General features: G+C 41.9%; 1 protein-coding gene across 4 annotated transcripts in view; it reads right to left on the minus strand.

The window, feature by feature from the left end:
* Positions 1–1,506: 1,506 nt before the first annotated feature.
* The window catches only part of TRPM6 (transient receptor potential cation channel subfamily M member 6), a 115,833-nt gene continuing 95,299 nt past the window's right edge, over positions 1,507–22,040 (minus strand). For all 4 annotated transcript variants that reach the window (XM_019555265.1, XM_019555268.1, XM_019555264.1 and 1 more), the window contains exons 33-39: positions 20,770–20,835; positions 17,531–17,817; positions 16,348–16,430; positions 10,811–11,016; positions 7,640–7,691; positions 3,053–3,159; positions 1,507–2,053 (exon numbers count right to left, since the gene is read on the minus strand). In XM_019555265.1, the coding sequence (XP_019410810.1) occupies positions 1,923–2,053; positions 3,053–3,159; positions 7,640–7,691; positions 10,811–11,016; positions 16,348–16,430; positions 17,531–17,817; positions 20,770–20,835 (932 nt within the window). In that variant the 3' untranslated portion in view covers positions 1,507–1,922. The remainder of the gene's footprint in view (positions 2,054–3,052; positions 3,160–7,639; positions 7,692–10,810; positions 11,017–16,347; positions 16,431–17,530; positions 17,818–20,769; positions 20,836–22,040) is intronic.

Consider the following 22,040-nt stretch of genomic DNA (forward strand, 5'->3'; position numbering starts at 1 on the left):
AGGGGGGCTGCAGGCCTCAGCATCACACCTCCAGACTGCTGACACCCACAAGAAAGAGCCTTAGAGTGGAGCCTGCATCCTGACCAGATGTACTTTGACTGATGACAGCCCTAGGACTGGTAGATATAGAATTGTTTCTATTGTTGCTTTTCGTTATCACTATGTATCAATAAATTTACCTATTAGCTGGCCAGTGTTGGGGTCGGTCTGAGGGTTGTGTTCACCTGGAACAAGGGTATAGGTGCTAGGTCCAAATCCAGTGTCACTATCATGACTCCCAAATATTTTATAACCTTAAGCAAAACAAACATACGCCATCATGTCATGCCCTACAAAGGGAGCCCAATATGGAAGCCCAACAAGGGCCTAATACAGCTAACAGTTAAATCAATGGGAGTATTCCCATTGCTTGCAGTGAAAGCCTCAAGTTTCAGAATGTTGTGATTCCAGGAACTCTTGAAGCTACTACAGTCATTTGTGAAATATTCCTGTTGACCTCACTGGAACCAAGATTTTATCCCAGGTAACTCCACTATCCAGTGGACCATAACATTCTAGGGACATTGCAATGTTCCTTCACATAGTAAACTACATTGCCTTTTTTTATAGATTTAAAACAGTTGTTTTTCATGATCATTTCTGATATAACAAGAGGGGGAAAAAAGAGGACCACAATAGCCACGTGATACAGTGCAGGCCACAACTAGGAATCTGGGATTAATTTCTTGAGCATGGGTTTTTTTTTTATTGCTTTATGCTTCAACATTTGACATTCTGAGCATTAACATGTCTACAGAAAAAAAATCGACTACTGCAAAGTCCAGCATTGTAGTGGGCCTTTTATCTAATGCCACTCACCAAGGTTCCGATCCATCAGAGAACGATGCGCACGTGTCATTTTTCATGCTTCACGCAATTCCACTGAAATCTCAGTGCATACATTTAGGAATTTGCGTAAGACTCTGTAGGATTCATGTCTAAACTTGGATCTCAATAAAAAAACTAAAAGAAAATGTACCTATAAACTTATTAATTCAAACTCTGGGAGAAAAGCCTTGTATCTACAGTGTTCACTAAATAGCAAAAATAAAAATTCTATTTATCCATTGGGCCTATTGAAGTTTTTACTGCACCTTAAAATTTAAACTGAGATCTGTTTTGAAGACACAATATTTTCAAGAAAGACCAAACTAAAGTAAAAGGTTCTAACATTTAGGATGTAAAAGGCATTATGTACTTTCCCACCTATTACAAAATGGAAAATAGTGCAGTTCTATTATACTAGTGGTCCAGGTCCAGTTCTCCATTGCTTAACTTCAGTGAGATTTCTGGTTGCGAAAGGAACACAAAAGTGGGTTCTTATCATGTAGTGCAATCCTTTCCCAAATATCCATTATATCAACCCGAACTTTTGTTCACTTTAGCATCATTGAAAAAGGCAACAATTTCTTAATTTCCTTAAGATCTTCCAATGCAAGGAGATTCATAGACTGTGCATCTGATAAGTAACTATTTACACAGACATACTTTATTTTACTGAACATGGGGAACAGATTAAATACCAGGCAGATAAGTAGCATGTAATTAGTACTTTGGAAATATATTAAAAAAAAAAAAAATCAATCCCATTTTTCCCCTCAATGACTAGCATTTGGCTTTATCAGATTTTCAGATAAGGCACTGTAAAACAAAAAGTACATAATAAGCCAAACAGTCACCTTTACCAGCCAACTTACTGACTAGTATCAGAATGAAAAACACTAGTTCATTAAAGGCGAATAACTAAGGTTTCTCTTGAAAAAGAAAAGTGGTCCCCATGTTCTTAAGATGCGCCAATTCTGAGCATGGAGAAATGTCATGCTTATTTATTTTGTCCTGTCAGAATTGTCTCATGTGCTCAGGAAACCAGAAGACATCCTGCATCACAATCGGGTGTAATACTCCAGAGGTTCATCGTCTTCACCATCCTCTTTAGTTGTTCTTGCAACTGTGTCTGTCTCTGCTATGAAAGATGGATTGAGCCCTCCAGGTGTATAGTCATTTCTCCTTAAATCTATGAGTGGGGAAGGCAATAAGGGAGAAAAACAAAATCAACGATATAAGCAGCAAATGTTTTACGAATATACAGAGGGCAAACCCAAATATAAGGATGCATGTTAACCCTTTGTGCATGGGGGAACAGGAAATACTATAGTAGCTTGATTTCACTTTGGCAAGGGCCCACCATAGCTGGAGGAGGATGCAACATGTGGGTCCATGATCAGGACCCAGGGAAATCCCCAAGTAGCATGATCCCTGTTCTATTCAGGTGCTTAGCCAATTTTATACTTTCTTTCAAATTACACCTGCCGTAGAGGCAAGCTACCCAAAAGATAACATTGAAACCTCTGATTCAGACTTAGGCTGCTCTTGAACTTAATATGATCATTAAAATCAAGGTACTTTTCATTAGAAATAGATACAGCAATTCACCCTCCACTACATTACATATTTTACCCACAACAGCAATTATTTTTGTCAGTCAGTTAAATATAGAGCCAGGTTAATGGCAACATCTACGGACTGAGAAAAAATCATAGTGAGACCTCCACAGGCCAATGCATTGCTGATTTTTATAGTGTTTCACAGATCCTTATTTCAACAGTAAAAATTATTGCAGTGGCTAACCGTATTGATCCCCTGGGAATTTTTTTTTTATATTACTTTACCTGAAGAAGGAAATAATTCAATGAGTATTTAATGGTAGATGCTTATATTATACACCCAAGACCTCTGACTGACAGCTTCCAATCTGGAAAAGATTGCTGTGCAAAAGAAACAGTGGAGATCAGTACAGAAACACTTTACCAAACCTCTGAATGGAAAAGCAGCTCCATGTCAGCAGCAGCAGCTTTCCTCAGGAAAAAGATCATTGTTAGTGCTGATCACAACTCTTCAGAGCCCTAAGGCCTTTAACTTGCTAACAGGAAAATAATACACAAGGACTAGAAATAAGATGAAACAGCTTCCTAGTTAACGTTTGCTCAAAACAGTAAAATTCTACTGTGCGTACCAGCAAGTTTAAGTTTCCTGCAGCAGGAGTTGCAGTGGTGCTTTGCAATGAAGTTTTTAATTGCAACTTCTCCTAGGTTTGCGGGTCCAAATACCATGCCTCCAGATCTAAAAGAAACAAAATAACATCATACCAGTGAGCTCAAGTACTTCTTTCATGCTATCCCATGAGGAACACTGTAAGCTTAAAGAAATGAAAAGTTTGCAAATCTAGAATAAAAAGTTTGTATTTTACTCTTTTGATTACTGGAATTGCATTGGGTAAAATATTCAATAAGATACAGTCTACATATCAAGACAAACTACAGTTGAATACTTGTAAATAGATAGGGTTATATCCTGTGCTCCAAGAAATGTACTTAGTTTTGGACTAGAGAGATCAGCAGGGATTGGTGAAGAGAGCTTTCTTCTACTTATCTTAATAAAGAGCACCAACTGTACTTAGTAGCTATAACACAATTTCAGAGGTGTAGCATTAACTTTGGCCACTATGTTCCATTTTTCACTTTAGAAATCCCTGGTAGATTCACTCAGTCCCAAAAAAACACTTTTGTCAGAGTTTGGCTCTATGATATTTAGGTAGTAAAGGCTATTGGGACAGTCTTTCTTCCATCTTCTCCTGTCACACAGGTTGTGCTGCATCAAGGATCTGATGCTCACAGAATGAATGGACACATAGGCCATATCCACATGAGCATACACTTGTATTTTGTGACACTGCAAAATGTACCTTGTGCTTGTGATTTGGTTCTCTGAGCTGCATATTTGCAATGTAGAGCTAAATGTAGCAAAAAAGTTTGCAAGAAGAAAGCAGGACAGCACACATGGCTGTAACTTGCACCACCCAAAACAGGAGCCTGGCCAGCCAGAGCCACACTCCAACTGCCACTCAAGCTCCGCGTGCCTGGATCACCACTCCTGGAGCCATGGGAGGCCTCCAGGACCACAGGTAAGGATGCTAGGGCCAGCTCAGGTGCTGGCCCCAATCTCTCCAGCCCCACCCAGAGCATTTTTTCCTACGCTAACCCAATGTGCAGGGGCATGTGCTGGTGCAAAAAGCAACAGTGTGAATTTGTGCCACTGCTTTTTTCCCCACACATCAACTGCACAGCCTTGCTCATGGGGACATGGCCATAAGGGTTTTTAGGGATAGAAACTAAGCATTTCATTAGGATTTGAACCCATATTTTGAACAGACTATGTCAACAAGCTGTTCCTGTGTTCAAACTAAAACAGGTTTCCTCAAATAAATAGGATCTTATCAGCACCTTCTAAAAGCATAAGACTGCAAAGAACAAAAATACCTCACTTCGGGTGTGTCTACACGAGATGTTTATTGCACAGTTGACTAACCATGGAGTAAATGTCTCATCATCTACAACTGTGCTCTTATTAGTGCACACAAAACCACTAAACTCCACAGGAGGGTAGTATGACCCTGCTGCAGAGTTTTTTTGTGCACAGCAGCACATGTGTAGATGCTGCCCCTGCTGGCTGGGGTAGAAGGGTGCTGCCTGCCAGCTATACCCACGCTGAAGCTCCTTCATGCCCCAGCCAGCCCCTCCACAGGACACTGAGCTGTGTTGGAGCATCCCTGGGCTGCCCCTGGCCAGCTTGGACTGCTCTGACTTGGCTCTACATGCTACACACAAATAAACTCTGGAGCTTATTGCTCCAGAGTTAACTGCTCTCAGGCACACATTAAAATAGCGCAACCAGAAAGAATAAATTCCAAAGCAATAAGCTCCGGAGTTTGTTCATGTGCAGTAATAGCATATGCAGATGTTCCCACTGTGTTTTTTAAAAGCTCTTCATTTACCTGATCCTATTGTACTCATTTCTGTGCATGTACACTCCATGAGCAATTCAACAGTGTTACTAAGGAATTCATTTGTAGACACTTACAACATTTTGGGGATGAAATTGACACAGTAACAAACAGAAGCAAAAGAAACCATACGTGTATTAGAAATACTGTATAATTACAGCAGATCCTTAACATAGTCTGATTTTAATTTTAATACTGCTCTGCCATTATTATCCAGAATTTGACATTCTAGACATCATGGAAGATGGCACCCAAGAAAAAACTTCCAAAAAAAATGTTATGAAGGCTGATATTTTATTTAAATGACATGCAGAGCAAAACACATTTTAAGATTTGAAATCAATTATAGCTCTGAAATGCAAGAGCTATAATTGTTATAATTTAACCTTCACAAATATACCTCTACTCCCCACTCAAAAATACGTCACCTCCAAGGAAAGGAACTAAGACTGGCAACTGAGATTGGCAAAAAAGCAAATTTTCTATATGTATAGTACATTCCACTCTCCCTTGGAGTGAAGTAAAATGCTTACCGTGAAGGTATGCTAAACGTCAAATAGAAGGCTTGCTACCCACTTGATTTTTGTCTGGCATGAACTACTTAAAACTAGTCTGTTGACCTCTAGCTCTCAGTAGTGAGCTGGGTTGAAATTGTCTGGACACTTCACTGAGTTTCCTTGAGCAGTAAAGACTCAACTGTCTTGGCTTAAATCCTAAATGCAGGTTTCCACCCTGCACACCTAATGGGACAGAACCTGAGTTGGTGTTGATCAATATAATTCTACCACAGTCAGAGATACTATATTGATTTATACCAGATGAGGATCTGGCTATGAGTTTAGGCCAATGTAGACCCTTCCCAAAGAGTTCTGTACTTTCAGCACTGCATTAGTACATATAAACTACTAACGTGTTCTGATATCTAGCGCTACATGATCACAGGCACCAGAGAGTAGGTTATGGTATTAAAAAGTCCATTTCAAGGTAGCATATAAGGGTGCATGAAAGAAAAGACCCACTGCAAGATAACAACTTGATTCTCTCACATAAATTACCTTACCAATGAACCCTTGAATCAGTGGAACCAAAGAAACAAAACATAAATAATAAAAGTAGTTTTAAAATATGTATCAGCACCCCATCAGTCAGAGGATACCCACTCGCTTCTGGATATCTAAGCTAAAGTGAACTCAAAGCCATGCCTCTATGTAGCAGATTTTGAAGCAGCACTTGACTTTTGGTTAAATAAGTTATCAAAACATAAAGCAGAACTTAATACTGCCAGAAATTTTCCCTGGTGGTTGAATGAGAGAGTAAGTTAAGACAGTGCATTTGAAAGATTTTTGTTAAGGAAGCATGCCTTGGGGATTATCCCTGTGTACAAGTATGCTGCCAGCTGCATACAGGCTCCATCTGCGGCATCCTTGTCATATTCTCCCAGATCACCAAGTCAAAATACTATTCTGGAATTTGCAGTTCTTAAGGATCTCCCCTACCATATGAAAATCAAGCTGTGGTTTACTTCATTAACTGGTGTCTCCTTTTTAATTAGAACATTGAATACAGAAATATTTTTGAAGATGACAGAGGAAAAAAAGGGTTTGGGGGGTTTCTTAAATAATAAGCTGAACAACCTGATTTTATTAAGCTGAAGTGAGAAACTGGTAATTGGTGTTAAGATGGTCATGGACTAAGTATTTTCCATGTTTTAGAAAAGAGAAAACAAAAGGTGCATAGCGGGTTGAGTGAATTGCCAAGGTAGAGTATTGTGGCATGATAGGCATAAATGTATATATCAAACCTGAAAAAATATATTTAGGCCCCAACCTTACTTCCACTGAGGTCAGTGTGAAAACATCATTCACTTCAGTCATATGAAATGGTCCATTATTCATTTGTATTCATATTTTAAAGTATGTTTGCTCCACACACTGTACCGAGTACACAATCTTATTATTGTGTTTTCTGTCCTTCAACATGTTTCCTACCATTTCGTCAAATATGCATGTACTCTGATGAATTGTGCAAGCTGTTTGGGGTTTGTTTGGGTTTTTTTAACTTTACTGGGAGATGCCTAGCATAATTTGCATGCCATGACAATAATCAACATTATATAATTGGTAACCATTCATTTGCTGTTAAAAGTGATAGTTACTATTGCATGGGTGTTTGTTTATTGCTTACTAATGATCCAAGTAATATGAATGTTATAATGCTAAGGGTTCTGGAGTAACAGGGTAAGAATTTTAATCCTGGTTCCAAAATGGACTTGCTCTATGATGCAATCAGGTCATTTAATATATCAAAAATTCTGCATCCCCTCAAGTGAAATGAGGCTAATGATTTTTACCTATTACTTGGGTTACTGTGGCATCTAACTAGGTATTGGCCCCAATCCTGCATTCAGATCTGTGCAGCACACTTCCCAGCCTAAGACTTCAGTGGGCCTTCATGTAGGATTAAGTGTCTCCCCATGAAGATCAGAGTAAATGTTCACAAAGTGAAAACAATCTAAAAGCATTATCATCAGACTCATTGGTAAGGGCAGAAACCAGACATCTCACGTGTCCACTTTTCTGATTTCCCTAGGCTCCACAGACTTGTATAATCATCAAAGAAAAAAAAACACTATGCACAAATCAAATATTTAGCTCATCACTAAGAAATCAAGATCTCTTATTTAGAAGGTTACAATTTCCAAAAATATATCATTATCTACAAATCATCTAAAGTGAACCTCTTACATAATAGCAAACTTACTGCTTGTCGTCAGGTTTAATAACAGATGGATCGGTAAGATTTTCCCCAACACCTACAATAAAATCAACAGGGTGTGTTACAAGAGAAGATTATTTTTATGTAGCCTGTCATGAAATCATAACTAGTATAAATTATCCATTTGCACTGTAGATCATAAAAGTGTTGCACTTGCAGTGGCCAAGAGATCTTTTTAGACAATGCCATGCCTATGAAAATTAAACTTCAAAGCATTTAGTATGCTCACTGGGTTCTTGATATTAAATGCCCCTAACGTATTGTGTACTTATGGCTGGACTCAAGGCTTGCCCAAATGGTTAAGACACCATTAACTATGGATAAACTGATGCAACTACAGAAAAATGAGGCTCTTTTTAGGATGGAAAAAGTAAGTTATCCATAAGCAAAATCCTATTAATTTCAATATGCCCAGTACTTGAGAAATGTGTTACTCAAAGAAAGAAAATGCATCAGAATATGTCCCTTCATTTAGGTATCATCAGGTAGCATAAGGATGCTTGGGCCCTTTTTGCCCCCTAGCTTTCTAGTGGTGCTTGTAGAGGGAGGGTCAGATAAGTAAATCCAATCAATACCACATAGGAAAAGAGACTCTTTTGTGGTTCCTTTCCTTAAATCGATGTTATACTGGGATGTATGGGATTTTACCATGGCCCAGTACAGACCTTTAGTTGCTCCTGGATGAATTGCTACTTTCCCAAGAGAAACCACAAGCATATGTGGTTCAAGCCTTTTTTTTTAATTTTTTTTTTTGCCCAGGGTAAAAATGGCTGCTCCCAGGAGAAAAATAACTTGGAAACAACTGGGATTAAATTACTCCTAGAAGCATTTCTCCTAGAACAGCAAATACAGAATCACAGAATCATAGAAAATTAGGGTTAGAAGGGACCTCAGGAGTCATCTAATCCAAACCCCTGCTCAAAGTAGGACCATCCTCAGTTAGATCACTGCAGCCAGAACTTTTGTCAAGCCAGGCCTTAAAAATCTCCAAGTATTGAGATTCTACCACCTCTCTAGTCAACTTTTTCCAGTGCTTCACACTCTCCTAGCAAGAAAGTTTTTCCTAATATCCAACCTAAACCTCCGTTTTTATGTAGCCTGTCTTGACATCATAGCTAATATAATTATCCATTTGCACTGTAGATCATAAAACATATCTGTACATGCTGACAAAAAGGGTGATTCTTTTACATCTGATAAAATGATTGGGCTTTTGGTCTGAAAGGAATTTATATTTGTTATTGTTTATGGAAGTAATTTTAGTCCACTAGTGACGAGTTCAAGATTTGTGATGGACTTGGGTGTACAGATAACAATAAAGTGGGCTCTCAGTATGCTAAAGCATCCAAAGAACTGCAACACACCCCAATGACTATAGATTATTATTAATATAGCATGTATTATAATAAATTGTATAAAATGCATGTCTAGATATCTTGATCCTCTTGGTATTCCAATAAGAGTGGATGGTTGGGTGTAAGGGCCTGGGGAAGACATAAGTAGTTGAACAGACATATCCTTACTGGAGCCGAAATCAAATGAAGGCAAGCATGGAATTATAGGCTTTATTTTGCATGGCAAGTATATCTCATTGTAATTCACAGCTTCTGAATGCTGTAAAATGTAAATATACTAAACCTCTGTCTACTAGTACACATTTCCCTTGACAGAACTGACAAACAATGGTGTTTATACTGCTTGATGGGAGCTGTTCATCTTCTGTATGTGTCAAATGTTTTATCACTTTGAAATATACTATGTTCCTTTTACACACATACTGTAAAGCAATCCTACCACACAACATGTTGTTTGGTGAACAGCTGGTCTATGGAAATACTTCCCAGACCTGCAGCTTGCTTAAACCACCTACAGACTTATTAATAAATCAGGCCAGTTACTGACAATTTTTATCTTTCCAAAAAATGTATTTTTATTACAAACATTTAAGTCTCATAAAAGTGCTTTATGATTACAATATTTTAATACTTAGCAGTCAATTGAAACATTACTATACACTGTTTAACTCCATGGTATTTGTATACCGAAATGTGAGATCTGGGTCCAAATTCTGCTCCAGTTTACACCTGTGTAAATCTAGAGTCTCTCTGTAGATGCCTGTTTCTATCTGTATAATTCCAACCATGTCCATGGGTACTATAGATCTACTTGTATATACATGGGAACAGAATGTGGCCCCTCTTTTTTAAGTTGAATTCAACATAGTTTTCTAAGGGATATTACCATGTTTTATAATAAGTAATGTACATTAAGATGTGGGGGGACGTGGGCACACTGGAAGGATGCAACAGGCTACAATCAGACCTAGACAGGTTACAAGGGTGGGCAGACGAGAATAGGATGGGTTTCAACACAGACAAGTGCAAGGTGATGCACCTCAGGAGGAACAACCGGCACCATACCTACAGGTTAGGGAACTCCCCTCTTGTCAGCACGGAGGCAGAAAAGGATCTTGGAGTCATCATTGACTTCAAGATGAACATGGGCCGGTAGTGTGGGGAGGCAGTTAGGAAGGCCAACCGCACCTTGTCATGCATCCACAGATGCATCTCAAGCAGGTCCAAAGAGGTGATCCTCCCCCTCTATGCAGCACTGGTCAGGCCACAGCTGGAGTACTGCATCCAGTTCTGGGCACCACACTTCAAGAGGGATGTCAACAGCATGGAGAGGGTCCAGAGGAGGGCCACTCGTATGATCAGGGGACAACAGGGCAGGCCCTATGAGGACAGGCTGTGGGACCTGAACCTGTTCAGCCTCCAAAAGAGAAGGCTGAGGGGGGATCTTGTGGCCTGTTATAAACTAGTCAGGGGGGATCAGCAGGCATTGCGGGAGTCACTGTTCCCCTGAGCACCGCCAGGAATGACCGGGAATAATGGTCACAAGTTGGCAGAGGGTAGGTTTAGGTTAGATATCAGAAGGCGCTACTTCACGGTCAGGGCGGCTAGGGTCTGGAACCAGCTTCCAAGAGAAGTGGTGCAGGCTCCTACCCTGGGGGTGTTTAAGAGGAGGTTAGATGCACATCTCGCTGGGGTCATTTGACCCCAGTATTCTTTCCTGCCATGGCAGGGGGTCGGACTAGATGATCTGCTCAGGTCCCTTCCGACAATAGAAACTATGAAACTATATTCTGGTGGTTACCTTGCAAATCCAGGACAAGGAGTTCCCCCCGGGTATACTCGTAAGTCCAGTGAGAGAAGGCCAGCATCATCTCCTCCAGCAAATTACCAGGAGTAATCTCATCCCCATTGTTGTTGTTGTATTTGCGGAACTTGCCTGTCATGTATTTCTCTACGGTCAACCACTGATTGGCTGAATGGCAGTATAATAAGAAAACCTCCAGAAACCTGTGGGGTAAAAATGCTGTCAGCTGGGCAAGGTATTGAGTATCTTCACAGTCACAGGACAATGCTCCCCTGACTACAGCCTTCACTCAACCCAGACAATTCTTAATGGTAGAAGGTAACAGTGAGTGCATCTACATATGGGGTTATTCTACAGTAACTTTCCGAGAAGTGCCATGGGCAGGTGTCTACATGTGCAGCCATTTGGGAGCAGAGTTGCTGCTTATGGCAGTAGCCTGCTCCTAGGCTCCTCCAGCCCTGCACTACCCCCCTGCAGCAGTGAGGGGGAGTTGGAGGCTCCGGCCACAGCTGCCAGCAGCCAGGGGCCCTCTTTAAAAGCCAGCCCTGCATGGTGCTCCCTGGCCAATTGCCTTTCTGGCCTGCAGCAGGCTGCATCATGCTGGCACAACCATTTCTGACTTGTCACCAGAGCCTGTGCCCACCATGTGATGGCTGCTCCACCCCCAGACCCCAGGAACAATGACCCATGGCCCCAGGCTCCTGCTTCCTGCTCACCAAGTTTCACCACCATGGTGACCATTGCCTGGTCCAGGTCAGTCTCAGCCCTGCATGCCACTCCATGCTGCATGGCCACGTGGACTGACTCACTGCAGTGTTTGAGGCTTCCTGCCAGCACACTGCTGTGGCCCAGACCCTGGCAGGGATGCTAACAGTGCACACATGGACACCACCATCAGTGACATCCATGAGCTCCTGGGGCTCCAGCCCCATTGCCTCTAGGCCTGCCAGGCCAGCCAGGGCTGGTGGCTGCATGTTGTCCAGCATACCTGGGATGATGATCAGTGGCCATAGTTATTTCACATGATGCACACCACCTTTGAGGAGCAACTCAATCATCTCTGCCCACACCTGAAGCAGCAAGCCACCACCATGAACCAGCCCCTCCCTGCAGACACCCAGCTGGCCAACACCCTGCTCAGGCTGGTCACACCTGCCAGCCTGCACTACCTCATCCACCTCTTCAGCATAGGCAAGGCAATTGCCAGAGAAGCGGTCCTGGAGATCTACAGTGCCTTCCAGGACATGCTGTGGCACACCGTGCTCCAGATGCACAACCTCCTGGAGGTGGTGGCAGGGTTCCACACCCTGGCCTTCCCCCAGCGCACCAGAACCCTGGATGGGACCCACATCTCAGTCACCTGCCAGCCCTGTGGCAACCACCGCTACGATAGCTGATGGGGCATTCAATCTGTCATGCTGCAGGCCGTTGTTGGCCACTAAAGTGTCTTACCAACATAAGCACCATCTGGTTTGGCAGTGCCCACATTGCCCATGTCTTCTGCAACTTTACCATGCCAGCCCTGGTGGAAAGCAGGCGCTTTGCACCAGTTGTGTCTCACCAGCTGAGCAAGATTGTGGTCCCACCTTCCTCAACCCTGCCTACCTGCTCCTCCCTTGGCAGGCCTACACCAGCCAGCTGGACATTCCAACAGGTGCATGGGCTGCAGTGCACCTTCAGCTACCTGAAGGAACACTGGTGCACCCTCACTGCCCACCTCAAGGTTGCCAAAGCCAACAGTCCCTGGGTCATCATCACAGCCTGTGTGCTGTGTAACATCCGTGAGGCCACAATGGAGTTCTTCCATGAGGCCTGGGTGGAGGAGGCACAGTGAAAGTGCCAGCTGCGGCAGCAGCAACAGTGACTGCCCCCGCCCACCAAGGCCCTAAGTGAACCGCATACTCAGCAGTGGCAGCCAAAGCACTGGGTGCGAGAGGCACTTGGCAGGTAGCAAATTAACCATACAGTAGACTAAGTGACTGTGCAGTAAGCATCTGCACATGTAGAAGATGATGCAGTAAATTAGTCCATTGTGTGGTAAAATGTCTTGTGTTGACACACCCAGTAAATAGAAGGAATCATGCCTGAGAAGTGCTACTGAAGCTGCTAGCCACCTGCTAAAGCTGATGGTTCAGGGAATGATCTCAGTGCAAAGCACTTCAGTGCACTGGAATGTTGGTGGAGAAGCAGCATACTCTGGAGTATTCCTGCCAGTCTCTAAGTAAAAAGTCTGAAATCCTTAAAATTAATTGAAGAAACAGCATTTGCTACTTCAAGGCTTAGTTAAGGCATCTCGGTAGATATAGGGGGCAAAATGTTTCTAATATTGTATATTCTGCTAGATAATGATGTAGCTAGCAGAACATGCCATTTGCTCCTTGGCCTCTTGTGGGCTAAGATCAACTGTAATAGTACCTTAGTACAGATTCATGACCATTGAAGGTAATGGAAGGACTCCTAATAACTTTAATATAGGTTTAATGGGAAATTGCAAAAAACATTCACTGCCCACTGAACAAGAGATGAGGACTGGAAAATAAGGGATTAAATCCTGGAAAGGGCAAGGGAAACTATCATTGGGATGCAAGAGGAAAAATAACTGGGTAGTCTTTGATGCAAAGAGTATAGGAAAGAAGCAAGATGAACTGTAAAACACAGTATGCAAAGAAAATAGTAACTAAATTGGCTAAACAGTAACTAAATTGATAGCAACTAAATTCCAGAAACATGGTGATATAACTTTCATTACTTGAATATCAAAAGCAGTATGTTTATTCTGGAAGAATATATCGAAGGAAAAACATTGAAGCATTGCCTTGAACATCAGGTATAAAAATGCTCATTCTGACATCCAAGAAGTAGGGAGACATCTGAACTGAAGAGTACATCTGAGTGAAGATAAAGGAGAAGAAAAATTGCAATATTAAGGCACAGATCTACTGCAGATCACTGCCACACCATCAGGGGTCTTGCTGAATAGGTTCCAGAAAGGCCAGGTCTCTGCATGGCCAACCTCCACCACTGGGGTCTTGCAACAACCCAGGCTGTAGTTGTGGCAAAACACACACCATGTTTCATCCTGTCGATGACTACCCACTAAGTTCAGCGGTGGCCTACTGGAACTGCACATGGCCACTGAGGATGCAAATCATGGTTGTGGGGGGACAAAGGGCAGGATGAAGAAACTAGATATATTTAGTTTGGAGGAAGTTCGGAGAAGAAACAATAGTAGTTAGTTTTGAAAGGTTTTCGTAAAGAAGAGGGAGAAAAAATTGTGAAATGAGGAGACATACGTTAAAGCTCAGGAAAAACTTCCTAACTGTAATACCACTAGGACAATGGAGCACGCTGCCTAGGAAAACTATGGAATCATTTTCACTAGAAGTTGCCAAGGAGAGGCTGAATGGACTTCTGTCTAGGATAATTTAAAAAAATCCACCATACATCTTGCATCTGTGCTAGGGGATCAACTAAAGGACCCTTGAAGTTCTTTCCAACCCTACAAGTCTATGATTTAGATCAGGCTTTATACACAGCCACAGACCAATAGCCAACTGAGGTCATGTGATAAATATTTAAATATTGATAATCCTAGAGATATTGATGTACAAAAAATGAGATAATACCCCCAAAAGAAGGGAAAGCCCCTCACAGTGTGCATGACAAAACACGTGCTTAATTACAAGCCTTCAAACATCTGGGTCCAAACATTTTCCAAGCCAGATCGGTGCATTCCTAAAAGTGCAGCTCTGCTATTCTGAAGTGGAAAACCATTTTCACTTTGATAAAACTTTCAGTTCTTTTATGAGCAGAAGACCAAATGTTTCTTGTTATGCTCTATAAAGTTCCTTGTAAAAGAAACAGTAAAACTTTATTGTAAGCACTCAGTACCAAATTATGATCTGCTTTACTAAATGAATACAGATGCACAGGGACACTCAAAATATGGTGATATAAGGGATTCTTCAAATGCAGTCTGCACCGGGCTTTATAAGTTAGTTCATATGCTTGAAAGGATTTCCCTTGACACACATGGAGCTGCTTTAAGCAGAACTTAAAGATTGGCTGTGCTTTCCTTCTTGCTTGGTGAGGGTGTAATCCAGAGCCCACTTTGATCAAGTCTCATTCAAATACAGACAAGCCATACTGGACACTATTATTTCTAGGAATAAATGTTACCTGTAAGCTTGGATTACCTTTTTGACTACCTACATTCAAACACATTTTAAATACCGAGCATCAGAGTCCATTTTTAACCTATTATGAGAAGGACATTGCACAATATCTGACTAATGCAGTGAAGAAAGAGGCTATGAGATATAGGTGATAGTCACAGTCAATTTATCTAAGGCCCCCTATACATGGAACAGGTATTTAACAATTAACTGGTTAACTGGGCAATTACCCAGAAAGCAGTTACACGTGCAAAGTAGCTGTCACACAATAAAAGGTTCCAACCAACTATAAAGTTAGGCCTTGAAAACGTACTACCTTCATACAGTAAAATCCCTGATATCCGGCATGAGTGGGAATGTGGGGTGCCGGTAATGTAAAAACGTCGGTTACCTGAAGGCACAGGGTTTCTGCCCAGATGTGGAGTGGGGTGGGGGCAGCGGTGGTCACATGTGGACTGCAGGGTAGAAGGGTGGTGGCGGCTGCACACGGAGCAGCAGCAGCACAGCATGATGGGTGGTGGCAGTAGCAGCCTTGTGCGAGCTTTCCCCTGCACCCCCCACATCTGCCAGCCAGCCAGAAATTCCAGCTACTAGAGTGTGCTGGTTAGTAAAATCCTGGACAACAGGGATTTTACTGTAGCTGATTGCTATCCAGCTTTAATTTGCATGTGTAACAGGGCTTCTCCTGCTGCTGGGAGCCCCATCAACTGTACACCATGCCCTGTGAAACCCCCCGAGACTCTCGGGATTGTGGCTGCCATGATCCCTAGGGCTCTAGTGCAGGGAAACACCCAGAGCTGTAGCGCTACCACAGGGTGATCCCCCCCACCCTAGGGCTGGAGGATGACTGCAGACTTCCAGCCATGGGGGGTTTCTTGAACCCCTGGAGTGGGGGAAAATCACCCCTGTGGTTATTGTGTGGGCCTAGGAGTTTCCTGCATCCCCAGGACACCCCTGCAGTGATCCTACAGGTACTTCCCTGTACCCTTGGGGTAAGGAGATCATCGCAGCAGGAATCCTCCAATCCCCACAGCTGGGAGCCACTCAACTGGGGTGCATGGGGCTCCCAGCCATAGCAGCCTGCTTCTTGCTGGTTAAAAGGAAGCCTGGAATTGGGCTCCCCCTGTACTGGCAATAAGATGCAATGGGATCTAATATGTAATCCCACAATTGTGTCTCCTGCCTTGCTCATGTGGCATGGCAGGTGATGCAATTAGGTGAATCACACATTAGGTCCCATCACACCTTCACTTGCAAGTGTAGATGGGGCCTCACAGTATATACGTTATTCTTGATTAAAACTGACTGACTTCATAGAGCCATTACTGACACACAATACGAAGTTGTATTTCGCCTTACCTTGGGCTATAGGGAATGGTATGTGGCTTCACTTGGTTGAAGGTAAATATCAATTTCTGAGCAGCCCTTTGCTGTTGTATTTCCTTAAAAAGAGAAAGTGCCTACTTATGAGCATTGCTTTTATAACACGAATAAAGGAAGAACTCTACTAATATTGCTTACTACTCATAAAAAGGAGATGGATTTATTTTTTCATCCCTCTCTCTTCAGCAGAGATCAGAGTAGGACCCAAAGAGTGTTGATTGACAGAACTGAGTCACCATGGCAGGAAGTGACCTGTGGCATCCCTCAGGGCTCAGTACTTAGACTAGTGCTTTTCAACATGTTCATCAGCTATTTGGATTTGAATATTAAAAGTGAACTGGCAAATTTCACTGATGACACCAAACTATGGGGGGGGGCATGGTAACACTTGAAGACAGACTGGAAGTTCAAGCTGACCTGGACAGGCTTGAAAGGTGGCCAGATGTCATTTAATATGGAGAAATATAATGTGCTACACCTGGGCAGAAATAATCCACAACACACTTACAGGCTTGGCAGTGCCAACACCACAACTGAATGAGACCTAGGTGTCATGATAGACAACAAAATGAACATGAGCCACCAATATAATGCCATAGTGCTATGGCAGAGCTAATCAAACACTGGCATGCATCGACTGAGGCATCTTGAGCTTGGCTAAGGATGTCATCCTCCTGCTCTACTCAGCCTTGGTGAGACCACAGCTGGAGTACTGTGTCCAGTTCTGGGCACTGCACTTCAGAAAGGATGTGGAGAATCTTGAGAGAGTTCAAAAAGGTCCATGCACATGATTAGAGACCAGGTCATACAGGGAGAGGCGGAAAGACTTGGGACTGTTCTACCTTGAGAAGAGAAAACTCAGAGGGGACATGGTGGAAGCCTATAAGTATATCAGGGGAGTACATCAGGGCCTGGGGGAGCATCTATTCACCAAGTCCCCCCAGGGGAGGACAAGAAATAATGCATAAACTGACTGAAGAACCCAGCAATCTTTCCTGCCTGCACCCGATGATCTGTAAGGTCTCTTCCAGCCCCTAACATCTATGAAACTATGACACTGACATTTCACAGCAGATCACTCCAGAAAGCCTTACATGTAGCAATACATTTCATATGTGGCAAACAGGGTTGAACCATTTCCCTCCAGATATATACTCACTCTGAGGCAAAGGTGTAGCACTGTACCATCATGAAATATCTTTTCCCATGTTTGAACCACATCAGGAAGAAAAGACTTCACAATGAAGATTTGGCCCAATTTCAACACATCCTTCTCAGACCAGGTACAAATGACTTTCATGGCTCTGCGGAGGCCACCATCCATCTCTTCATGAGATAGGACCTGGATCATTGCAGCCATCCCATGCTGTGACCAGGAAGACATGCTTTTATCTAGGTTCAAAGGTGAACTTTCTTCTAGTCTGTAGATTGTCACCTCCTCTCCAGCTGCAGTAAAAGGAAGTTTCATTTATAAATAAATATCACAAATCTAACACTATTAGATATTTACATTGTCTTACCCTATATTATAGCTTGCAACTACAGAATTTCACAAGAATACCAGCTATGCTACTCAAAGAGAAACAAGATGCCTGAATTATCTCCTGTTTCTTGTTGTTTCTTCCAGCTGAACTTCTGGCACATGCAGCAGGCCATGCACCGCTTAAGGGTCACTGCAGCTCGATTTTGGGGACATCAGCGGGATGACTAGAAAATGGTATTTAGAGGATTGCTTTTGGGAATTGATTTGTAAGTAAGTATATGTGCATTAGAACAACAGTTCAGGGCAACAGCAAGAGTTAATTGATTTCTACAGGCCTGATTCTCTCACAGTTTCACACAGCTTTCTGGTTTTGGGGGAACAGACCAAATTAGGAGAAGGCCCAGAAAGCCCAAATTAGTATGTGTGTATGTGACGGGCTTGTGAAACAAAAGAATATGCTGATAGAACAGAATATGGGCAGTATGATGACCAGAGAGACCAATCAGTGATAGCCACGGATGAAGAGTCATCAGGAGGGAAAAAGAATACAAAAGCAGAGACTTTAGAGCAACAAAACGTCCCCGTCCCAGTCCTGAAGAAAGGTCCCCAAGAGGGGAACCCAAGACACTATGGACAGAGGGTGCCAGCCCATCTCATCCAACCCACTGGAGGGTGGAAGGGAGGGCATGGTTCTCAGCCTCCAACCTCCAGGCTGCTGACATCTGACATTCAAGAGAGAACCTTTTCTTATTATTATTTTATTATTCTTTTCTATTATCACCATGTATCAATAAATTTGCCTATTATAAAATGGAAAAGTCATGGTTGGTCTGAGTGTTTTGGGTACCTCTGGAACAAGGCATCTGGGTCCTAAATCCAGTGCCAGCACAATGGGGCACTGAGATGAATTCTTCTACACAAAAAACTGCACTGATTTAAAGAAGATCTTGTCAAATAAAACTGTGGTCATGTTCTTTTTATGGCTTTTCCCCAGTATCAGCAGTTTTCCTGGCTTGTAGGGATGTTTGCCATCTAAATCTTTTTTTTTTTTTTTAAATACTAGCATCTGATCAATAATTGACTAAAAACAAATATCCTGAACCTCTCTCCTACTTTTTTTCCTCAATTATGATGGAAGAAGAATGTTAAGCAAGATTTATTTTTATCCTACAGAAAACAAATAATTAAGATTCTTGGCATTCATATATTTTTCCCTTCTTTCAGTCTTGCTAACCAGAAAAGAGTAAACTGGGCATACCAAAAGCAAAGGGCTGAAATTTTCAATCCTTATTCAGATTGAGTAGCATCTGCAGATATGGAAAATATACCTTTTAACTGCTTTAAAAGGAGTGGTGAGATGCCACTTGGAAGCTGTTATGATCTAACTGTGATGCCTGAATGATCCTATAGCAGTGCACATTCACTAATCATACTCAGTTTGACCCCAAATAAAACAGTGACAAATTTTTAGCATTTTTGCTACTTTTATCATCATGGAAACATGCAGGTTTCATGTAAAACATGATACCTTTGATAATAATACAGTTGTTGCATCTGTTTATACCCTTAGTCCATGATAAATCTCATTGATTACAGCTGGCCTACCTGGGAAGTAAGACACTACTAAGCATGGGTGAGGGAAAGTAAATCACTGTAATACACTGGAACCAGTGAGCTGTCTGAATCCAAAAGGATATGGTTCTTTCCTTTAATCTGTATAGTTCTGTTTTAGTATAAATTAAAGGTGATGGGAACAATCTAAAACAAATAACCATAGAGCTGTAAGCTTATTCTAAATTAAGACTTGGGCTTTCTTTATAAGAATTTCTATGTCACAAACTTTCACAAACTTTCAGCAAGTCTCCCCCAGTCAACAGCACTATTCTTGCAAACAGAAAGTTTCTCTGGAATTTCAAATCAATTACATATATTGTCTTCCTATGGCACTGTAATTATATTGTGCTCTTCACCTATTCACTGTTGTCTTCTGTGAAAACACAGATTTTGAAAGCCTGTTTTTCCTTTTTTGTGACGGAATTATTTGCAGAGGCAACTGATAAAACATAGATGCATAAACACCTAACAAGTGGCCACAAAAAGGTACTTAAACATCTAACAAAGCCACTTACATGCACAAATAACTGAGATCACCCAAAAAGAGACCAGGCTAGAATACAATGAAAACAGTGGATTTTAACTTCAGAACACCCTGGACAAAGGAGTTTAGTTTCATCAAGTGACACAGGAGCAGCTGCTGCTAAGGCATAACCATTAGCCATGTGTTAATTTAAACAAAGCAATGAAAGACTGATAGAAGAATAAAACATTTCATAGTAATATAGCATTTTGGAAATCTCAACCTTTTATCATTTTGTCATTCGGTTTTCCTTTGACAATTTAAGAAAGGTATCTAAATATTCTGAAGACCAGAATGTTCAGTATGCTCATAGTTTCATTAATTACCTGCAGGAACTGGCTTTCTAGTCATCTGGTTGTGTTGGAAACACTAGCAATTAGCAATTGTGAAACCCACTTCTGAGAAAAGGACATACGACTCAAGTGTCTGGTGTCAGATTTTCTGTTGATGCAAACTTCTGTGGATCCATGATGTCTAATCCCTTCCATTAGATTAATTCTATGGAATTCTATGGTGCAGTACCCTTTTTTTCTGGTAGACTTGATATATGTAGTTCCAGGTGTAGGAATAGTCTATAGTATACTTCCAGCTAATTCCTGTTGGCTTTTTATAACAAGATCTCTTAATTTTTTAATTAATGAAGTTATTCCTTTCAGAGAACAAGTGTATTTTATACATATTTAAATGAATTCATCCTATGAAATTTCTTAACTGCTTTCTTTTAAAAAATGCTATTAATAACCACCATCACCACCCAAAAAAAGAAGCTGGCCCTTACCAAAGAGCTGAATTGGTGTAAATGGTATGGTCTGAGCAAGCCTCATCAGATTGTTCCTTTCCACAGCTGAAAACAAGAGAAAGAGTTCTGCTGTATCAAACTCCATCTATATCCGTGACATCTGCTTCAAAAAATCAATTGGCAATGCTTCACTGCAATATTATAAAATTACTTGAAGAGGCAATTGATAGACTATAGACAACTGATAGACACAAACACCTGATATGTAGCCACAGAATGGTACTTAAACATCTAATACCTTGATGCCATAACATCTAAGTGCCAGTGCTGCCCCCATGCTGTAACCTCTAAATTGCAACTAGGCATTTAAGGATTAACCTTCACAGAATCCAGGCAGCTAGAAAGTACTATTATGTAGGCCCCTGGCACACATTCTCTTAATGGCATGATGGGATCAGTTCCCACATACATGCATGGCAGGATGAATGATGTTGGGATCGGGAATCAGATCCAAGTTCCAAATAAGCCATAAAATTATTCCACTAAATAAGTATAGTAATTTTCCATTGTGCCTGAAAATTGAGTGTATGCCAGGGTCCCCACCAAGCAACCTGTTGTTGGCCTCATTGTGAGGCCTGAGTCTGGACCCAGTATGGCCCTAGAGACCACACCAAAGTCTCAAACTGGCTCTGGTGCAGTCCTAGAGCTGAGACCAACAAACAGCTGATTGTCAGCTCCAGTCTTGGGATCCCATCAGAGTCTCCAACCAGCTCCCTGCACTCCTGGGACTGAGATTGACAATCAGCTGGACCTCTCAGCTCAAACCACACTAGAACCAGTTGAAGACTGTGGTGTGGTTCCGGGGCAGAGACTGACAGTCGACTGTCGGTCTCAGCCCTGGAACTGCAAAGAGCTGGTTCAAAATTTCAGTGGGGTCCCACGGCTGGAGCCAACAATTAGTTGACTATTGGTCTTCACCCCAGGACCATACCAGAGCCAGTTCAAGACTCCAGTGTGGTCCCGGAGCTGTACTGGAGCTGGTCCCTGGGCCTACCATAAGGCCAGCCTCAGGCTGTTTAGCAGGGACCCTGCCACACATTCAATTGAAGGCATGATGGAAATCAGCCTCAAAATTACTATACATATTTAGTGGAATAAAGTTGTGTCTTATTTCCTTTATCAAACCACTAATTGCCTAAACATGTAGGTGGATTGCTATTTAAGACATGATTCAGTGGCTAATCACATCTAAATGTAACATCCACCACAGGCCCTGAAGTTCATATATTAAGGGAATAAGGCACAGAGTA

The sequence above is a fragment of the Crocodylus porosus genome, unplaced genomic scaffold (assembly GCF_001723895.1).
Source record: "Crocodylus porosus isolate Cpor-Errol unplaced genomic scaffold, CroPor_comp1, whole genome shotgun sequence".
Taxonomy (NCBI): domain Eukaryota; kingdom Metazoa; phylum Chordata; order Crocodylia; family Crocodylidae; genus Crocodylus; species Crocodylus porosus.